At 50.6% G+C, this 16,526-nt stretch overlaps 1 protein-coding gene across 2 annotated transcripts in view; it reads left to right on the forward strand.

Annotated features, from left to right (window-relative positions):
* Galnt9 (polypeptide N-acetylgalactosaminyltransferase 9) overlaps positions 1 to 14,600 on the forward strand; it is a 72,842-nt gene extending 58,242 nt beyond the window's left edge. For both annotated transcript variants that reach the window (XM_005085308.4, XM_021236083.2), the window contains exons 7-11: positions 6,422 to 6,607; positions 8,275 to 8,412; positions 10,979 to 11,074; positions 12,176 to 12,343; positions 13,723 to 14,600. In XM_005085308.4, the coding sequence (XP_005085365.1) occupies positions 6,422 to 6,607; positions 8,275 to 8,412; positions 10,979 to 11,074; positions 12,176 to 12,343; positions 13,723 to 13,869 (735 nt within the window). In that variant the 3' untranslated portion in view covers positions 13,870 to 14,600. The remainder of the gene's footprint in view (positions 1 to 6,421; positions 6,608 to 8,274; positions 8,413 to 10,978; positions 11,075 to 12,175; positions 12,344 to 13,722) is intronic.
* Positions 14,601 to 16,526: the final 1,926 nt, after the last annotated feature.

Genomic DNA, 16,526 nt, shown 5'->3' on the forward strand with positions numbered 1-16,526 from the left:
GTAAAAGTCAGTTCCAAGGAAGGCTAAGGCAAGTCCCCATGGGGCGGGCCCTTGTCCAGCCGTGATTTTCAGTATAGGACGGAAAAGCCCTGCTCCTCAGGCTGCAGGCAGTTTACTATACAGGAGCAAGAGCTTGAGTTTCTCCTCTGCAGCTGGCTCTCCAGGCCAGACTTTGTTAGATTTTGTCCTGACCTTTATTAAACCTAATGGACAAGACAGAGTCATTTCCCCCCAATTGGCTCCGGGACTTGCCTCATTAGGGGACGCGCAGATGGCTTTCCTACAATCACAGGAATGAAAATTGACCTCGAGGCCACAGAGTTTCTCTAATTGGGTTGAGTTGATTAGAAAGGCTGTGTGGGCCATCGTGTTAATCTCAGGTCAGCAATGGTGGGAACAGGGAACCACTAGCAGAGTATGGGCCCGTGGCTGCTAACCAGCATCCTGAATAGGTACACACACCCCAAAGCCTCTGCACTGCTGTCCCTCTCCCAGGGACACTTCACCCTACAAACCTCACAGCTTGGCTGACTCCCACTATTCCTTCATGTCTGTCCGCTCAGGTGTCATGCTGAGAGCCCCCCAATCTCCCCAGCTTTCCTCATGGGAATCCCTCAGCCCCTCCATGCTCCATGGTGGCACCGACGACCTTTAGAATCGGGGCGATACAAATGTTCTACGCTGACTGTATCTCCAGGCCTTATGAGAACAAAATTCTAGTAGAAGAGGGAGGAGAGGGGACGACAGGAAGCTAAAAGTGAGCAGTTAATTTGATGAGTACTACTAAGGTGTGTGAGACAGGGAGCAGGCTGTTCCCCAGGAGGATATTTGAGCCCCAGGAGGGTATCTGCTCTGAGCCCAAGGTGAGGAGGGCTGAGACAGCACCTTTGAGTTGTGTGTCAGATCTGAGGTCATTGCCACACTGATGCTGCTTATACTGGGGTGTCTCAGCTGCCCCCTGCAAGTGGGTGGCCTAGAAGCAGCCTGCTTCCAACAGCTCTGACGTTAACTGTTGCAGGCTGCCAAGAGTTTTTTTTAGGGGCATTGGCTACACAGCCCAAACAGCTCTATAGGGCAAGCAGCAGGCAGCAGGGCTAGCCTGGGCACATCAGATGGACCACACTATGGCTGTCATGTAGCCACAGTCCTCACTGAGAATGCCTGTGTGAGACAGGTCAGAGGGGCCCCTTGTTTTCTGGGTGTTGGACAAGAGTGGCCGCAAGCTGATCCTCCTGAGCCTCCTTACTTGCCAACTGTCAACATATGAATGAGCCCCAGCTGTGGGGAGCAGGCGTTGGCGGAGGAAGAGGGTGGAGAGATCTGCTGCCTCGTGTGTAGAAGCAGCATCACAGGCACCATGTCTTCAAAGATCCCTGAGACCTGCATTCAAGCATCCCTGAGACCTGCATTCAAGCATCCCTGAGACCTGCATTCAAGCATCCCTGAGACCTGCATTCAAGCTTGCCTCTGCTTGCTCTTTTTGCTTTGTTTTGCACCACTGTCTCAGCCTCAGTTTCCCTGTGCATTGTAGAGGAGCACATGAGAACTAACTCCTGGAACTGTGCAAATATTAAATGCAGTGGGAGCTCGAGGTGGCTGTGATAGATGCTTGCCCACTGTTTCACTCCCTTGATGAAATCGCCCTGATGTAAATGGGGAGGTGGGACACAATGACTCAAATAGAATTGAAATTGCCCATGGTTTGTCAGTGTCAGGCGTGCCCTGCTCAGGGTCTGCTTGCGGGTATGCGTGTGCACTTGCGTGCAGTAGGTCATGTGTGATGAGCACCGCCATGTGTTGTTTATGTCTGCACCTTAGGTGTGGTCCTGCAGCTATCCTTGAGGTGACCCTGCTGGAGCCGCAAGTCTGCTGCCGACATGTATCCGTGAGTTCCTGCCGCCTTTCACATCCGCAGACTCATGGGCTCTGCTACCTACCTGGCAGGCACTTGTGGCTTCTCTGCGTCACCAGACATGAAGTGATGGCTTGGTCTGGCTACACCACACAGATCAGTTTACCCCTTATGATGTGTCCCTGGAAATGGAGTCTCCCAGCCAGATGAGGCTTATGTTCATACAGCTTTTCATGCAAATTCTAGGTCCCCTTTCTGCCCCCAAAAGACTATGTGTGTGTGGTATATTTCATGGTGAGTATCTGTATGTGTGTATCTGTGAATGCATATATATGAATGTGATGTGTGGTATATGTGCATGTGATGTGTATCTGTGTATGTATTTATGTGTTGTGTATATATGTACTCATGTGTGTGCATGCATGTGATACATATACATATATATATGAATATGTTGTAGGGTTGTAGGGGTAAAAGGGGCATGGACAGTATTGTGGGCTCACCCCTACAATATGTAATCTATATGTCTATGTGAGTGTGGTGTGTACATGTGTGGAATGAGTGTAGTATTGTGTATGTATGTGTGTTGTGTATATACATGAGTGATGTGTTTGTGCATTCATGTGGTATATGTGTGTATATGTGTGTGCATGTGTATGGTATATGTGTGGTCTTTGTGCATACATGTATGTGTGTTATATGTGTGCATGTGCATATATATGTATGTGTGTGGTATGTGCACACATTAAGATATATGTGTATGTGTGGTCTTGGTGTACATGTGTGGAATGTGTCATGTGTGTATGTGTGTGTGGTCTGTATGTGTGTGTATATGTGAGTACAGTATATGTGGAATTTTTGTCAGTGATGCCTGAGGGAAGCCATTGTCCAGGCCTTGTGGCATGCGGGGGCTGATAAACTGTCATTTTCTTTTTGGTTTTTTTGAGACAGGGTTTCTCTCTATTGTCCTGGAACTCACTCTTGTAGACCAGGCTGGCCTCGAACTCACAGAGATCCGCCTGCCTCTGCCTCCCGAATGCTGGGATTAAAGGTGTGCACCACCGCCACCAACACCTGGCCTAAACTGTCATGTTTTAACTTCTGCAAATATAACAGACACTGAGGATGTAGCTTTGTGGTTTTGAATGAAGGTGAGCACTCGGTGTACATATGCTCACCATATGCTTTTCTCTCCCTGGCTGGTTTTCCTTGCTTGCCCCTCCTTCTCTGGCTGGTTGAAGAGCTGTTCTGCCCTCAGGGATATCAGCTCCCTGTGTGGTTGGGAAGCCCCTTCCTGTTGCATTTGGCTTCCACTCTGGGCACGGGGCTTTTCCTGGTGTTTTCTGGAGGGACAGACTGAAGCCAGCAGCCCTTTAAGTACTTTCCTGTTGGTGCCACAATGTTTCCACTGCAAGAGCTTGGTCAGTGTGCAGTGAGTGCTTATAGAGAAATGAGTCCTAACTGCCTTCACACTGTTATAAAACAGAGCCCCCATCCTTTGCCACAAGAACAACAGCCTCTGTGTGTGTGCAAGTGTGCGTTGGTGTGTGTGCATGTGTCAGTGTGTGTTGGTAATTGCATGTATGTGTTGTTGTGAGTGATATGTATGTATGTACGTACGTACGTATGTATGTATGTATGTATGTGTGTATATGTGTTCATATATATGTAGTGTCTGTATTGAGCTTTCTACTTTCAGCCATTACCTCATTGTTTTATAAAATACTTTATGTCTGGCAACTAAATATGTCCTCATTATCTGTCTAGAATTTCTTGGCTATTTTCTTGTTTTCATTCCTGTGCCATGGTTTGAAAAAGAAATGTCCCCCATGGGTTTCTAAATTGAAGGCTTGGTCCCCAGCTAGTGGTGCTGTTTGGGGAGGTAATGGGAGCTTTAAGGAGGTGGCTCCATGCTGGAGGCCATAGGTCACAGGAGACAGAGCCTTGGCAGGAGGCACATCATGCCCTAGGCTCCTTCCCGTGTCTCCCTGTCTACAAGGCAAGCAGCTTTGCTCCCATCATGCTGTTCAGCCTCGCCTCATGCCCACAGCAGTAGAGGCAAATACCTGCACTATAACCTCTGAGGCCATGGGGGATGATTATCCCTTCTTGAAGATGTTTCTCTCAGGCATTGTCACTATGCCTGTGAAGTTTGTCAGTGCTTTAAAAAGCATTCCATTGTGGTGAGTGTGGTGATGCACACCTTTAATCCTAGCACTGGGGAGGTTGAGGCAGGTGGATCTCTGTGAGTTCCAGATCTGGTCTACAAAGAGAGTTCCAGGACAACCAGGGCTGTTACACAGAGAAACCTTGTCTCGAAAAACAAACAACAAAACAATCCCATCACACCTGTTGTAGTTGAATGCATGTGGTATCATGTGTTTGTGTGGGTCACAGAACACTATTTTGATGCAAGTTGGGACTGGCACAGGACAAAGGGGATTGGCCAGAGTTCTCTGTAGCAGGCTTTTGCCTTTGGGCCACCAACCAGCTGCCAAATCATGACACAGAGACTTATTATTGTTTTGAATGTTCAGGCTTATGCTTATTTCTTGCTAGCTCTTATAATTTAACCTATTTGTCTTTATCTACATTTTCCCTTGGGGCTTTTAAACTTTCTTTCCTTCTGCATATCTGTCTTTCCTGCTTCTCCTGTCTGTCTGGCAGCTCCCTGGCTTCTGGCCTTGGGTGTGTCCCTTTCTTTTCCCCTCATTCTCTTCTTTTTTTACTCTCTTTCTATTCAAGCCTGGATTTCTCCTCCTATTTATTCTGTCTGCCCACTAGCCCCACCTATCCCTCTCTGTGCCTAGCTATTGGCCATTCAGCTCTTTATTAGATCAATCAGGTGCCCTTAGGCAGGAAAGTTGAAAAAAGAAACAAATGTAACACATCTTTACATCATTAACAAAGGCAGCATAAACAAATGTAACCCACCTTTACACAGTTAAACTGTGTAATAGTCCACAGCATAAACAAATGTAACACACCTTTTCACCGTTAAAGTAATATTCCGCAGCACAAACAAATGTAACCCATATTTACATGGTTTAATGTAACACATCTTTACATAGTTAAAATAATTTTCTATAACAGTTATCCTGAGAAACAGACCAGAAAGACACCTAGGTGGACCTAGAAGCCATCTCACAGTTATGGATGCTGAGACGCCCTCAAGGTCTGTGTCAGCACCAGGAGCTCAGAGATCTAAGAGTGCAAGTCCCAGTTCAAAATGTTGACATGATTCAGGCCAGCCCCAGGCACAGACTGAGAGCAAACTCCTCTCCCAGTCAGCATCTTCTCTGGCCTACTTAACATGCAGGTGCTTCGTAGCACTCAGTACACTCCAAATAACACTTGGTCAAACATCCCATTCCTGGGCAGAGAGGAAGGCAACATAAAAAATGAGCCACTTACTAACTCAGCTTGAGATGATCATGGAGATTTGCCCTATAGCTGGGGAGAGCTAAACATAATTGAAATGACTGTAACAACCCTGTGCTTAGGAACCAGAGTGTGAAATCCTTTCCTACTGCAGAGCCGCAGATGGTGAGGGCCTTCAGTGTTTGTTTGCTGAGAAAGCAAGCTATTCTGCCTTCTACTGGGATCGTGTGTTTGCTTAGGGTACCAGAGGCTGCGTGTGTTAGTTTTCTTCACTGTGCCCAAAGCACCCAACAGCAACAACTTAGGTAAGGAAACACTTGCTTGGGTGTGTGGTTTTAGAGTCTCAGTCTGGCCTGGCTGGGAAGGCATGACAGCAGAAGCAGGTGTATCTGTGGTGGCGGGAACATGAGGTGGGTGTTCACATCGTGGTTACTGTGAAGCAGAGTGTGACAGGATGCAGGCTCCACCCCGGTGACTTATTTCCTGCAGCCCAGTCCCTTCTCTTAGTGTTTTCACAGGCTATCAAAACAGCACCACACACTGGGAAGAAAACATCTAAAAATGAGCTGGGGTAGGGAGTGGGGCGGGGGTTGGGGCTTCCAATTCAGTTGCCATTGAGAAACCGGCACCTTTTTTATTTTTTTATTATTTTAATTTTAAATAGCTTGTTTTACATGTCAATCCCAGTTCCCTCTCCCTCCCCTCCTCCCGCACCTCCCCATCATACCCCCCATCCTCCCACCCTATTGCCAATTCCTTCCACATAGGGGATATCTAGAGTCTGTCATTTCACTCAGGGTAGGGTCCAGGCACTCCCCTAAGAGTCCAGCACCTTTTTTAATAAACCCAAATCAGCTATAGGTTGATTCTGACAAACCAGGCTAGGAAGGTGGTTGTTAAGAGTCTCTACCCAGAGTGTTGACTGGGGTAGATGGGCTCCAAAGCCACATTCATATAGTGTGGAAGAGAAATCAGGCATGACAGGAAATCCTAAAAGGGAGGCAGCCTCTTGCCAAGTGGATACAGCCTATAGTCCATGGCGTCTGCTTAGACACTTCCTCTAATAAACCCAAAGTGTCCAGGCCCCTGGGAAATTCCGACTTGAGAGGACCCTCCCATGGATGCTGGGTTACTTGGCATGTCAGGTGGCTCCTTAGCCTCTAACCAAGTCCATTCCTCTCCCTCCAGGTGTGGCAGTGTGGTGGCAGCATGGAGGTACTCCCCTGCTCCCGTGTGGCCCACATTGAGCGTACTAAGAAGCCATACAACAACGACATTGACTACTATGCCAAGCGTAATGCACTGAGGGCTGCCGAGGTGTGGATGGATGATTTCAAGTCCCATGTGTACATGGCATGGAATATCCCCATGACAGTAAGGCGGGTACTGGGTGGGGTGGACAGATACAGGGAAGCTTGCAGACTCTAGGGAGGGAATTGGGGTGACTCTGGAACACTGGGCCACATCCAGGCAACCTCCCCTACAGGATAGGCCATGTAGGAAAAGGATTCTTCTCATTGGTACAGCCACAGTGGTCACACCCTTCCCCTTAACATAGGTAACTGTTCCAGGCTACAAGTAGCCGCCGAAGGTTGTAAGTAAAGGTCAGCCAAGCCCTAAACCTCAGCCCAGTGTTCTTTTCTCCAGCTGGCCCAGCCTCTTAGAAACAGCCCCTTTTTTCCCCCATGTCCCGTCGTCAGAACCAAGCCTTATATCCTGATTCAGAGCACATGTGTGCTTTCTTGTATTTATGTGTTCATTTTAAATGGGGTCTCATTGTGTTTATGTGTTCATTTTAAATGGGGTCTCACTCTGCAGCCCCATTTGACCTTGACTCACTATAGTCTGCCTCTTCCTCCCTTGTGCTGGGCTCACAGATGTGACTCACCATGCCTGGCCGACTTAACCTTTCTAAATAGCTCTCTTAATCCTCTTAAATTGTCTTACCACCACTGAGGACGCACACCTGGCATTTGGATAATCATATGAGCCGTCTGGACCATACCACCCCATCCCTCACAGCCCTGTCGAGATGCACAAGACTGACCTCCTTAACCCAGGACCTGCAAGGTCCCCTTCCAGGCTTCCCTCCAGCCTCATGGATCAGGACTCCATTAAATGGACAATATTAACAGAGTAGAGGCAAAACCTGAGGATCCTGTGGTCCGTAACACAGGATGATTTGGAGAATATACAGCTATATCCCTGTTAACATTGGAAAGCAACATTGGACATCATAGCCAGTCATGGGGGCCACACATTAGGTTCACCAGCCCCAGATCCACTCAGTCACGCTGGAGGGAAATACATGCCTCTAATGTGATTTGCCTTTGTGTGGCCTGTGATCCCAGGGTCAAGCATGAGTACTAAGACTAACTTAATCCTCAGAACAAGGCAATAGATGTGTCTAGTATTGCCTGCAAGTCAGGAAACTGAGGCATGATCAGGGTAAAAGACCATTCTAAGGGCACACCTGGAAAGTGACAGGACTCAAACTAGCTCAGGTGTGAGCCTGCTCTAACCCTAGACCTGTGGGGAGATGAAGCCTCAGAGGGCCTTGGATAGGGCAGAAGTTCCTGACCCACCTCACCTCATGACTTGATACCTCAGGGCCCACACAGGGTTCCAGGCCCCACAGCAACCCAAGCTCCACAGTTCACTAGTAAGACTAAGCAGATCTGCTGTGCAGGCATAGCCAGGGTGGAGACGCATGAATTCACAGCACCATGATCCCCTCCTGATCCTTCTTAGTGCTGACACATGACATCCTACTAAGTGGACAGGTCAGGCAGGAAGAGCAGCGCTCAGGTCTTTTTCCCCAGAGCAGGGCAGGTGTGGACAGGCCCAGTCTGCTCCCACATCCAGAGCCCTCTGTGAGTTACAGGTCAGGGGGCCAAGATGAGGCCCTGGTGACCCAAGGCTGCAACCAGGGCCACTCTTAAGGGCAAGGAACCCAGGCCCCTGGAGTCTCGGACGTGGGAAAGCATAGGGTAGCATGGATCTGCAACACTTACACTCTCCTGCATGCCTGTGCCCCACAGAACCCAGGAGTGGACTTCGGGGATGTGTCTGAGAGGCTGGCCCTGCGCCAGAAGTTAAAATGCCGCAGCTTTAAGTGGTACCTGGAGAACGTGTACCCCGAGATGAGGATCTACAACAACACCCTCACGTACGGAGAGGTACCGCCTCTGCACCAGGGCCCTGCTGGGGTTGTGGTTGAGGTGTCCAACACCTCAGCACCTATGCCCCAGGATCACACACCTCAGCATCCTGTGCCCAACCACCAGAAACTCACCCATACAATTGTGTATGTCCCCATGCGTTCTTGGACGCTGAGGCCCCAAATAACATGGGTACGGCCCCTCTTCATGGACAGCACCACCATTGAGCCCACAAGGAAACGTACCTACAGAAATGCACCCAAATAAATGGGTGAGCAAGGTGGCTTGGCAGGCGAAGATGCTTGCTGCCAGCCAAGTCTGATGACTTGGGTTTGATCCCTGGGACCTACATGGTAGAAGCAGAAAACCAACTCCTTCAAGTTGTCCTCTGACTTCCTCATGCACACCACGACAAGCGTGCAGCCATACACAAAATAAACGCTAATTGGTTTTTTTTGCAGACACAGTCCCTGGTTCTTCTGTAGACATCTCATAAAGATGCCCCTGCTGGGATTAAAAGTGCACACCACTGTGTCTGGGATTAAAAGTGCACACCACTGTATCTGGCAGAAATACACAATGTTTTAAAAGAAATATACCACAACAGATAGGTTTGTGTATACACGCATATGTATAAACAGACATTCATGCATGCTTACACATGCAATCACACACATACTGACAAATGCATAAGCTTGCATGCCCCTCACACATGTTCACACATCGGCTCACATCTGTGTATATATTCCCATGCATTCATACCATGATGCATGTGTGCACAAATGCATTATTACACATGAACATGCATTCATACATGTCTGAATACATGAACTTATGCATAGACATGTATGTAACCAGTGCTCAATCGCTCAAATGCATATATATATATGTTCATCACATGCATATCTGTGCATGAGATCATACAAACACATACTGAAGCATGTCTGTCTGCTCCTATAGGTACATGTACACACACACACACACATGCACACTGTTACTGTTCATGTACACGGAGCACCCCAAACACTTTCACCCATGTGCAGAAGCTTCCACCCCACACAGAAGTGCATGCATTTGTACACCACTCCACAGAGCTACATTCACACCACCATGCATGCATTTTTTTTTGAGACAGGGTTTCTCTGTATGGTTTGGAGCCTGTTCTGGAACTCTCTCTGTAGACCAGGCTGGCCTCAAACTCACAGAGATCCACCTGCCTCTGCCTCCCGAGTGCTGGGATTAGAGGCGTGCATGCATTATAAGTGTATGTAGCAACACGTGTACTCGAGTGTCACACATCAGCTGTACCAGGACCCGTGTTTCAGCTGAGTTCCAGAGTGCACAGCTGTGCACAGACCCCCTCCCCAAAGCCCAGGAGAAGGCACTGTGTTCCTGCCTTGGCCCGAGTGTGGAACGTCAGGTATTCCACCACAGAACTGGCAGGAAGAGGGGTGGACATCCCCGCAGACAGCAACAGCCTCCTGTTCCCAGCTTCTCGACTGCATGAGGGCAGTCCAGCTTCCATATGGGGAGGCGGTATACAGACGGCCCTGGGACAGCACCCAGGATAGGGCTGAGGGGCCCGGTGGGCAGTCCTTGCAGACCCATCAGCTCTGGACCCTGGCCACCCCTTGGTCAGATCCAGCCTGCAGGCACGAAGCTTTCCTGGAAGCGCAGGTGTGAGGGAAGCAACTGTTCTGTTTTCCTGTGTTGTCCCTCCTACATCTGCCCACCATGGGATCCATACCCAACTCTAGCTGCTGAGACCCTCAGACTTTTCCTGCCCTAGGGTCAGGCCATGGGCCCTTTTAGGGAGCTGTGCTCTGTGATTGACTTATTTCAGACTCCGCCGCCTGAAACCCAGTGGGGTGAAACAGAGCATAACTCTTGTGGGTCAGAGTCTGAGGTCGCTACTGTTACTGGGGGCTGCAGAGTGGGTGACCCCTGTGCTTCTCACATACATTAGAGACCAGCTGGCTGATGGTTGGGCCATGTCACTTCTCCACCAGCTGGGAACTGGAGTGAGCAGTCCAAGCGTGTGCTTTGGGGGAACCTACAACTGTCTCCTGAGCCCAGGGCTACGCACAGCCGCTTTTACTGCAGCCCTTGGCCAAAGTGTGTTGGAAGCAGGACAGCCTCTGCATCTGCATAGGAGGAGATGCCAGCATAGGGATGTCCCTAAGCTAGTAACACAAGCCATCCTGTTGACCAAATCCAGCCTCTCCTGCTGGGGACCGGCTACCTCTCCACACACTCACAACACGTTTATGTCTCTTGCCAGGCTGCCCAGGGCACCACAGTTGCCTCATCTGTTCGACTTTTCCACCTCCTTCCTGTGGACCCACACTATATCACACCTCCTGCCCTGCCCCAGGCGGATGCTAGGCCCCAGGGTTTTATCCCAAGGGAGGAATTCTGGACGTGAAGTTCATACTGTCTCATCACAGGCAGCCCACAGGCAGCTACAAAGTGGTCCCCTCTGTTCCTAAGAGGGAGACAGGGTGGGAGAGTTCCTGGAAGCTTTCCCTCAGGCCCTGGGACCCTCCTCGGTGACCTACAGTTTCTCTGTTGATCCTGGATATAGGTAAGAAACAGCAAAGCCAGTGGTTACTGCTTGGACCAGGGAGCAGAAGATGATGACCGGGCCATCCTCTACCCATGCCATGGCATGTCCTCACAGGTAGGCAACACCGAGACCTCATAGCGAAGGGAGGGTGAGTATGGGATGGGTCATGGAGAGCATCCTGGCTGCTGGGGCCAAGTTCAGAAGAGCCTGGAACAGCTTGGGACTCTGAAAGCAGCTGGTGCCATTAAGTTCAGAACAAATGCTTTGGGTCAAATGTGCCTTGCCAAGTCATGAACTGTCCCCATGCCTTGGTTTCCCCATCACTTAAATGGGACAGAGGCCGTATGTATTTTCCTGGGTGGTCTTGTAGATTAATGGAAGTCATGGTGAAGTGTTGCCTGGTCTAAACATGATGGAGGGGAAAAGTTATGTTTTCCATTCTGTTATTGATAGGTAAGCCCTGCCTTGTGCTTGTAAGCCCGAGTCACTCAGAGAGATGATTGCCAGGCTTAAGTGCCTTGTGCAGCTCAGGGCTGGGGTTGGTCATACCTCAGGTGGCTGATCCCAGCCCCAAGTGAACCCCATTCTGCTGCTGTTGATTGACATCTCCCCAGCAGGTGCTGAGCTCAGCGCCTGCCTTCTCTGAACCTGAGCCTCACTCATCAACATCCATCGGGGTAGACCTGGGTTCCTGAGAGCTCATGGTTTTGCAGCCTCCAACATGGGATAGAGATAGCCAGTGTCTGCTGAGTGCATCTTAATTTCAGGCTGCAAAGGGCCTGCTTTGACATAGTGGCCCAGTGCGTGGGAGATTGCTGTCCTCTTGGCCATCCACTGTGGTGGCCTCTGGGAGAGTTAAGCTTTCTGGGCTGACCTCTCCCGGTGGGTTTTCAGGACAATGACCTCTGACTGAGGGCAAAGGGGGCTAGCAGTAGAGTTGTAAATGCTTGTCCCTCTGGTCTTGTCAACACTTGTGGCTCGGCCCCTGGCTGGCACCATTTTCTCAGGTCAAAGATGAGCGAGCATGTGCTAGTGGGACCTGGGCACCTGACAGGTGCCCCATGACTGTGGTGGACATGGCCACAGCAACACCGCATTGTCCTGCTAGAGAGAAAGGCTATGGGTCTGGATATGGATGAAAGGCCTGGCCTAGACAGGATGGGGTACCTCGAGCTTGAACCTATATCGCACTTACACCGCCTACTGTCTCCCCAGCTGGTGCGCTACAGTGCTGATGGCCTCCTGCAGCTGGGCCCCCTGGGCTCCACTGCCTTTCTGCCAGACTCCAAGTGTCTGGTAGATGACGGGCGGGGACGCATGCCCACCCTGAAGAAGTGTGAGGATGTAGCCAGGCCTACACAGAGGCTATGGGACTTCACCCAGGTCAGTGGATGGGACTGACAGTCCTGGAAACTCAGACTTGATGGCTGCAGCAAATAGCGAGAGGAACAGCTAAAGGGAAAGATTTACTCTTTGTTCCTGGTTTCGGAGGGTTTACCATAGTGGCAGAGCGGGGCAGCCCACACCATGACAGGAGGAGGGGAGGGAGCCTATTCCAGCTGACGTCATCCTTTCGTCTTTCATTCCATGTGGACCCCCAGCCCGTGGGGTATGCTTGTGTAAAGAGATGCCTTCCCGCCAGCCTGGTTCCAGAGCCACATCAGTACCAAATAAACACACAGGAGGCTATATTAATTATGAAGCTGTTGGCCTTGCTTGTTTCTTACTGGCTAGCTCTGACTTAAATATTTATCCCATAATTGCTAATCTAAGTATTTCTCTTATCGGAGTAATTTCCAGACTTCTTATCCCTATGGCGGTTACATCGTGACTCCCTGTGTTTCTCCTACCCAGAGTCCTCCTCGACTCCTAGTCCCACCTATCTTGCTTCCTTACTGGCCAACAGTGCTTTATTGACATATACACAGGACTTCCCCAACACCCTTGTCTAGTTAAGTCTCTGCAGACACCCTTACTGACACAGCCAGAGTGGCCTGGTCTATTTAGTTAACCTTCTGCACATACCCACACAGACACACCCAGAGGTATGCGTTATTACCCTAGGCACTTCTCAGTCAAATCAGGTTGATAGTCAAGATTGATCACCTCATGGCCCGTGACACAGTAATTTTATAAAACTGGTCTAGAGTCACACAAAAAGAGAGAGGCATGGCTCCAGCGCCGGACTCAGGCAGAGAAGATGGAGCTCTGGCCATTTCCCTGCTGCCTCCCACTTACCTCAAGCCCCACTCTTCTGGTCTCTGGGCCCTGATCCAGGTCCAGCCCCCTTGCAATCCACTCAGCAGCAGCCTCTATGGATCACATATCCTGTGATCTTCTCCTGCCCCCTAGCCTCCAGGGATCCCACGCAGAGGATCCCTCTCGAGTTGTCACTGTTGCGCCTAAGGTTCTCAGGAGGCTGGCCAGGTGGACAAGGAGGGCCAGCATGGAAGAACCTATTAGAGATGGCTCCAAAGTCACCAGGGTCCATGAAGTTTGGGGACCACAGAGATACCAAATAATTAAGGGGACCAAAGGGCACCTAAGAAAAGGACAGTCTTGGAGGCCCTAGATATGTTCTTAGAACCTCTTTGAACCCAGAGACTTGAACAGAACGGCTAGCCCAGCTGGGGTGGGGGGAGAGAAATGCACATAATCCAAGGAAACAGGCCCTAGGTCTTCATGGTGATAGTGCTATGCTCACCCCTTATCAGGACTGCATCCTGGCCTCCCCAGCTGACTCTGTCTCTCCTGTCCTACAGAGCGGCCCCATCGTGAGCCGAGACACAGGCCGGTGTCTGGAGGTAGAGATGTCTAAAGACGCCAACTTTGGGCTGCGGTTGGTGGTACAGCGCTGCTCGGGGCAGAAGTGGATGATCCGAAACTGGGTCAAGCACGCCAAGCACTGACCCCTGCCCACCCCCCCCCTCCACACACTCGGGCCCTTGGACTCTTGAGTGCCCCGAGACTCAGGAGATCCTGGACTGGAGCCAGGATGGACACTTCTTGCCCACCCCCACAGACCCAGAGCAATGTGGGCCCTGCACAACTCAGGGCTGGGCCCTGTCTCCTGGGAACAGCAGCTTCAGTCTGCATTAGGAACCAGACTTCCTGGGACAGGCAGCTCTGCCTGAGGGAGGACATCTTGAGGACAGCGCACACCCACGCCAAATCACGTGCCTTTTCTACAGTGTTCCCCAACTGACTGCGAGGACAGCCTCCACGCATGCGCTAAGTCCCCTGTACACATCCCACATGGAAAGAAGCTCAGTTACTCAGTGTTGAGGGCGGGTGCATCCTCACACCAAGCACCCTGTCCTCCCAACAGGTTCAGGCCTCCCAGCCCAGCTGCCCCTTGCTCACCCGCTCAACGTCACCGTAATCGAAGGCAAACTCAGAGGATGGCCCGCCTCGTGCTCTGGTAACAAGGCAATGGGAAGAGACCACATGGACAGACAGACCCAGTGAACAACACCTGTACCTTTCTTCCTGCGGGTCAGCTTGGCGGTCATGGGGCATGGGTCTCAGCCTGGGAAGTAAGTCTCTTGTTGCTCTGCCATTTCTGCAGTGGGCATCGCCAAATGATCCCTCTGCCCCCTCACTTGTTTTATAAATAAAGTTTTATCGGCACACAGCCACACACCTGTTGTCTGAGATAAACTGTGGCTACAGTGTTTGAGACACAGCACATGGCTAGCAAAGTCAAACACTCTTTATGTCTTGAGTTTTAGGGAACACTTCCAGATGTCCTCGCTACGGCATGTCTACTCTTGTAGTCCAGGCTCACCGTGTTGTTGCCCAGCTGGTGGGGGGGGGTGATAAACATGGAGGCATTGGCCTTTGGAGCTGTCTGCCTCTGTTATCATCCCTGGTCAGAGCTGGCAATGTGGCCTATCAGTGGGAAGTCGCTCTTGCAGCTGAAAACCGTTGTTTCTAAGACATAAGGCAGGAGAGTTATACGAGCATGGCCAATGCCCTCACTGACAGTTACCTCAGGACACACTGGCTCATCTATTTGCAGTCAACTGACTCCCGTGGACATTGACCAGCCACCACGGACAGTAGCGGAGGTAGCTGTGCGTCGGGTGAGCTTCTGGCTGTGGCCACTACCCTAAAACTCTGGCCATTCCAGGGCTGCCAAACTGGTCTTAGCAGCCATCCTTTCTAACTGAAAGCGGTAAGAGCAGCTTGCTCCTTGCTAGGAGGGAAACTGGCTGGCCCTTTGCGCTCATGAAATACTGGAAGTCACTGCTCACCGCTGGTTGCTGAAGGTCAGCCAGCTCTGTCCACACAGAGGCCTCCTGACCCCTCTGCTGGTCTCACAGAGGTAGAACCATGGGCCACTGTTGGCTCCCTGTGCCCCTCCATAGGGTCAGCCCCCATCTGTCACAGCCCTGTCCACACCCATTTTAGCTGAGCAGTCCAGACTTCAGAGGGGCCATGGGCCTAGCAGTCCCTTTCCCAACATACTTCTTTCCAGGGTAGGAGGTGTCACTACGTCATCCTGCTAGGACACCAGATTCACAAAGGAAACTGCTACACAGGCCAGCAAACAGCAGGACGCACACACACCCACCAAACATGCTGCCCTGATGTGAGCCGAGTTCCACAGTCCAGACTCCTGGCCTTTGGAAGGACGATATGGGGCTATTCCCAGCAGTATACCATGATGCTCTCTTATTATGGGGGAGACACAGGTCCCGTGTCCCATTCTCCTTCCAAAGCTGGGGCCACAGCACATTGCCTGAGTTCCTCCCCTCCTGTGAGAAGCTGTGGGATTCATTTTCTCATTCTCAACGGGACTCTCACTACCCTCAACCACAGGAGCACCTCCTTCTGGCCTAGCTCTTTGCAGAGTTCCCATAGGAGGACACAGGAAGAACTCCACAGACCTGATGTTCACATGGTGAGGGGCCGATATGCTCTCCCATGGAAAACATTGCAGGTTCATAGACTCAGAGCTGTGCAGCGGTATCCTGTTTGTACTCTAACAAATAGAGCTTGCCTGAAGATCAGAGGGCAGAGCCAGCCACTAGTTAACCATAGAAGTCTGGAGGTCTGTGGAGACAGACCGGAAGTAATGTGGCTGGGCAAAGAGAAGGGTATAAGGCAGGAGGAGTAGGAGCTCGCTCTGCTTTTGGCTGGGAAGTTGGCGAAGTAAGGTGTGCGGTGGCTTGTCCCTTTGTCTCTCTGATGTTCAGGCAAGCTTTATTTGTTAGTATACAAACAAATCACCACAGAGCTGTCTTGATGTGTACTCACTGGGCAAACTGGCAGTCAGGTGAGGCCACCAAGCTATAGCTGTAGAAGATCTCACCAGAAAAACATTTTCAAACCTTGGAAAACCACACACACCTGTCTTCCTCAGCATCGTCCTGGCCTGGAAGGGGCTGTGAGGCAGGGGCTAAGGCATCCATGCCCTCCATCTGCTATTGCACAGACATAAGAGAGCACCTATTTTGTGAGATGCATTCATCCCTAACAACCTTCACCTACTCAAAAATGAGTCCATACTTTCCCCATACCTACCTGCCCAGGAATGCTAGGGACAATTCAAGCCAAAGAT

The sequence above is a fragment of the Mesocricetus auratus genome, unplaced genomic scaffold (genome assembly GCF_017639785.1).
Source record: "Mesocricetus auratus isolate SY011 unplaced genomic scaffold, BCM_Maur_2.0 Super-Scaffold_100025, whole genome shotgun sequence".
Classification (NCBI taxonomy): Eukaryota; Metazoa; Chordata; class Mammalia; order Rodentia; family Cricetidae; genus Mesocricetus; species Mesocricetus auratus.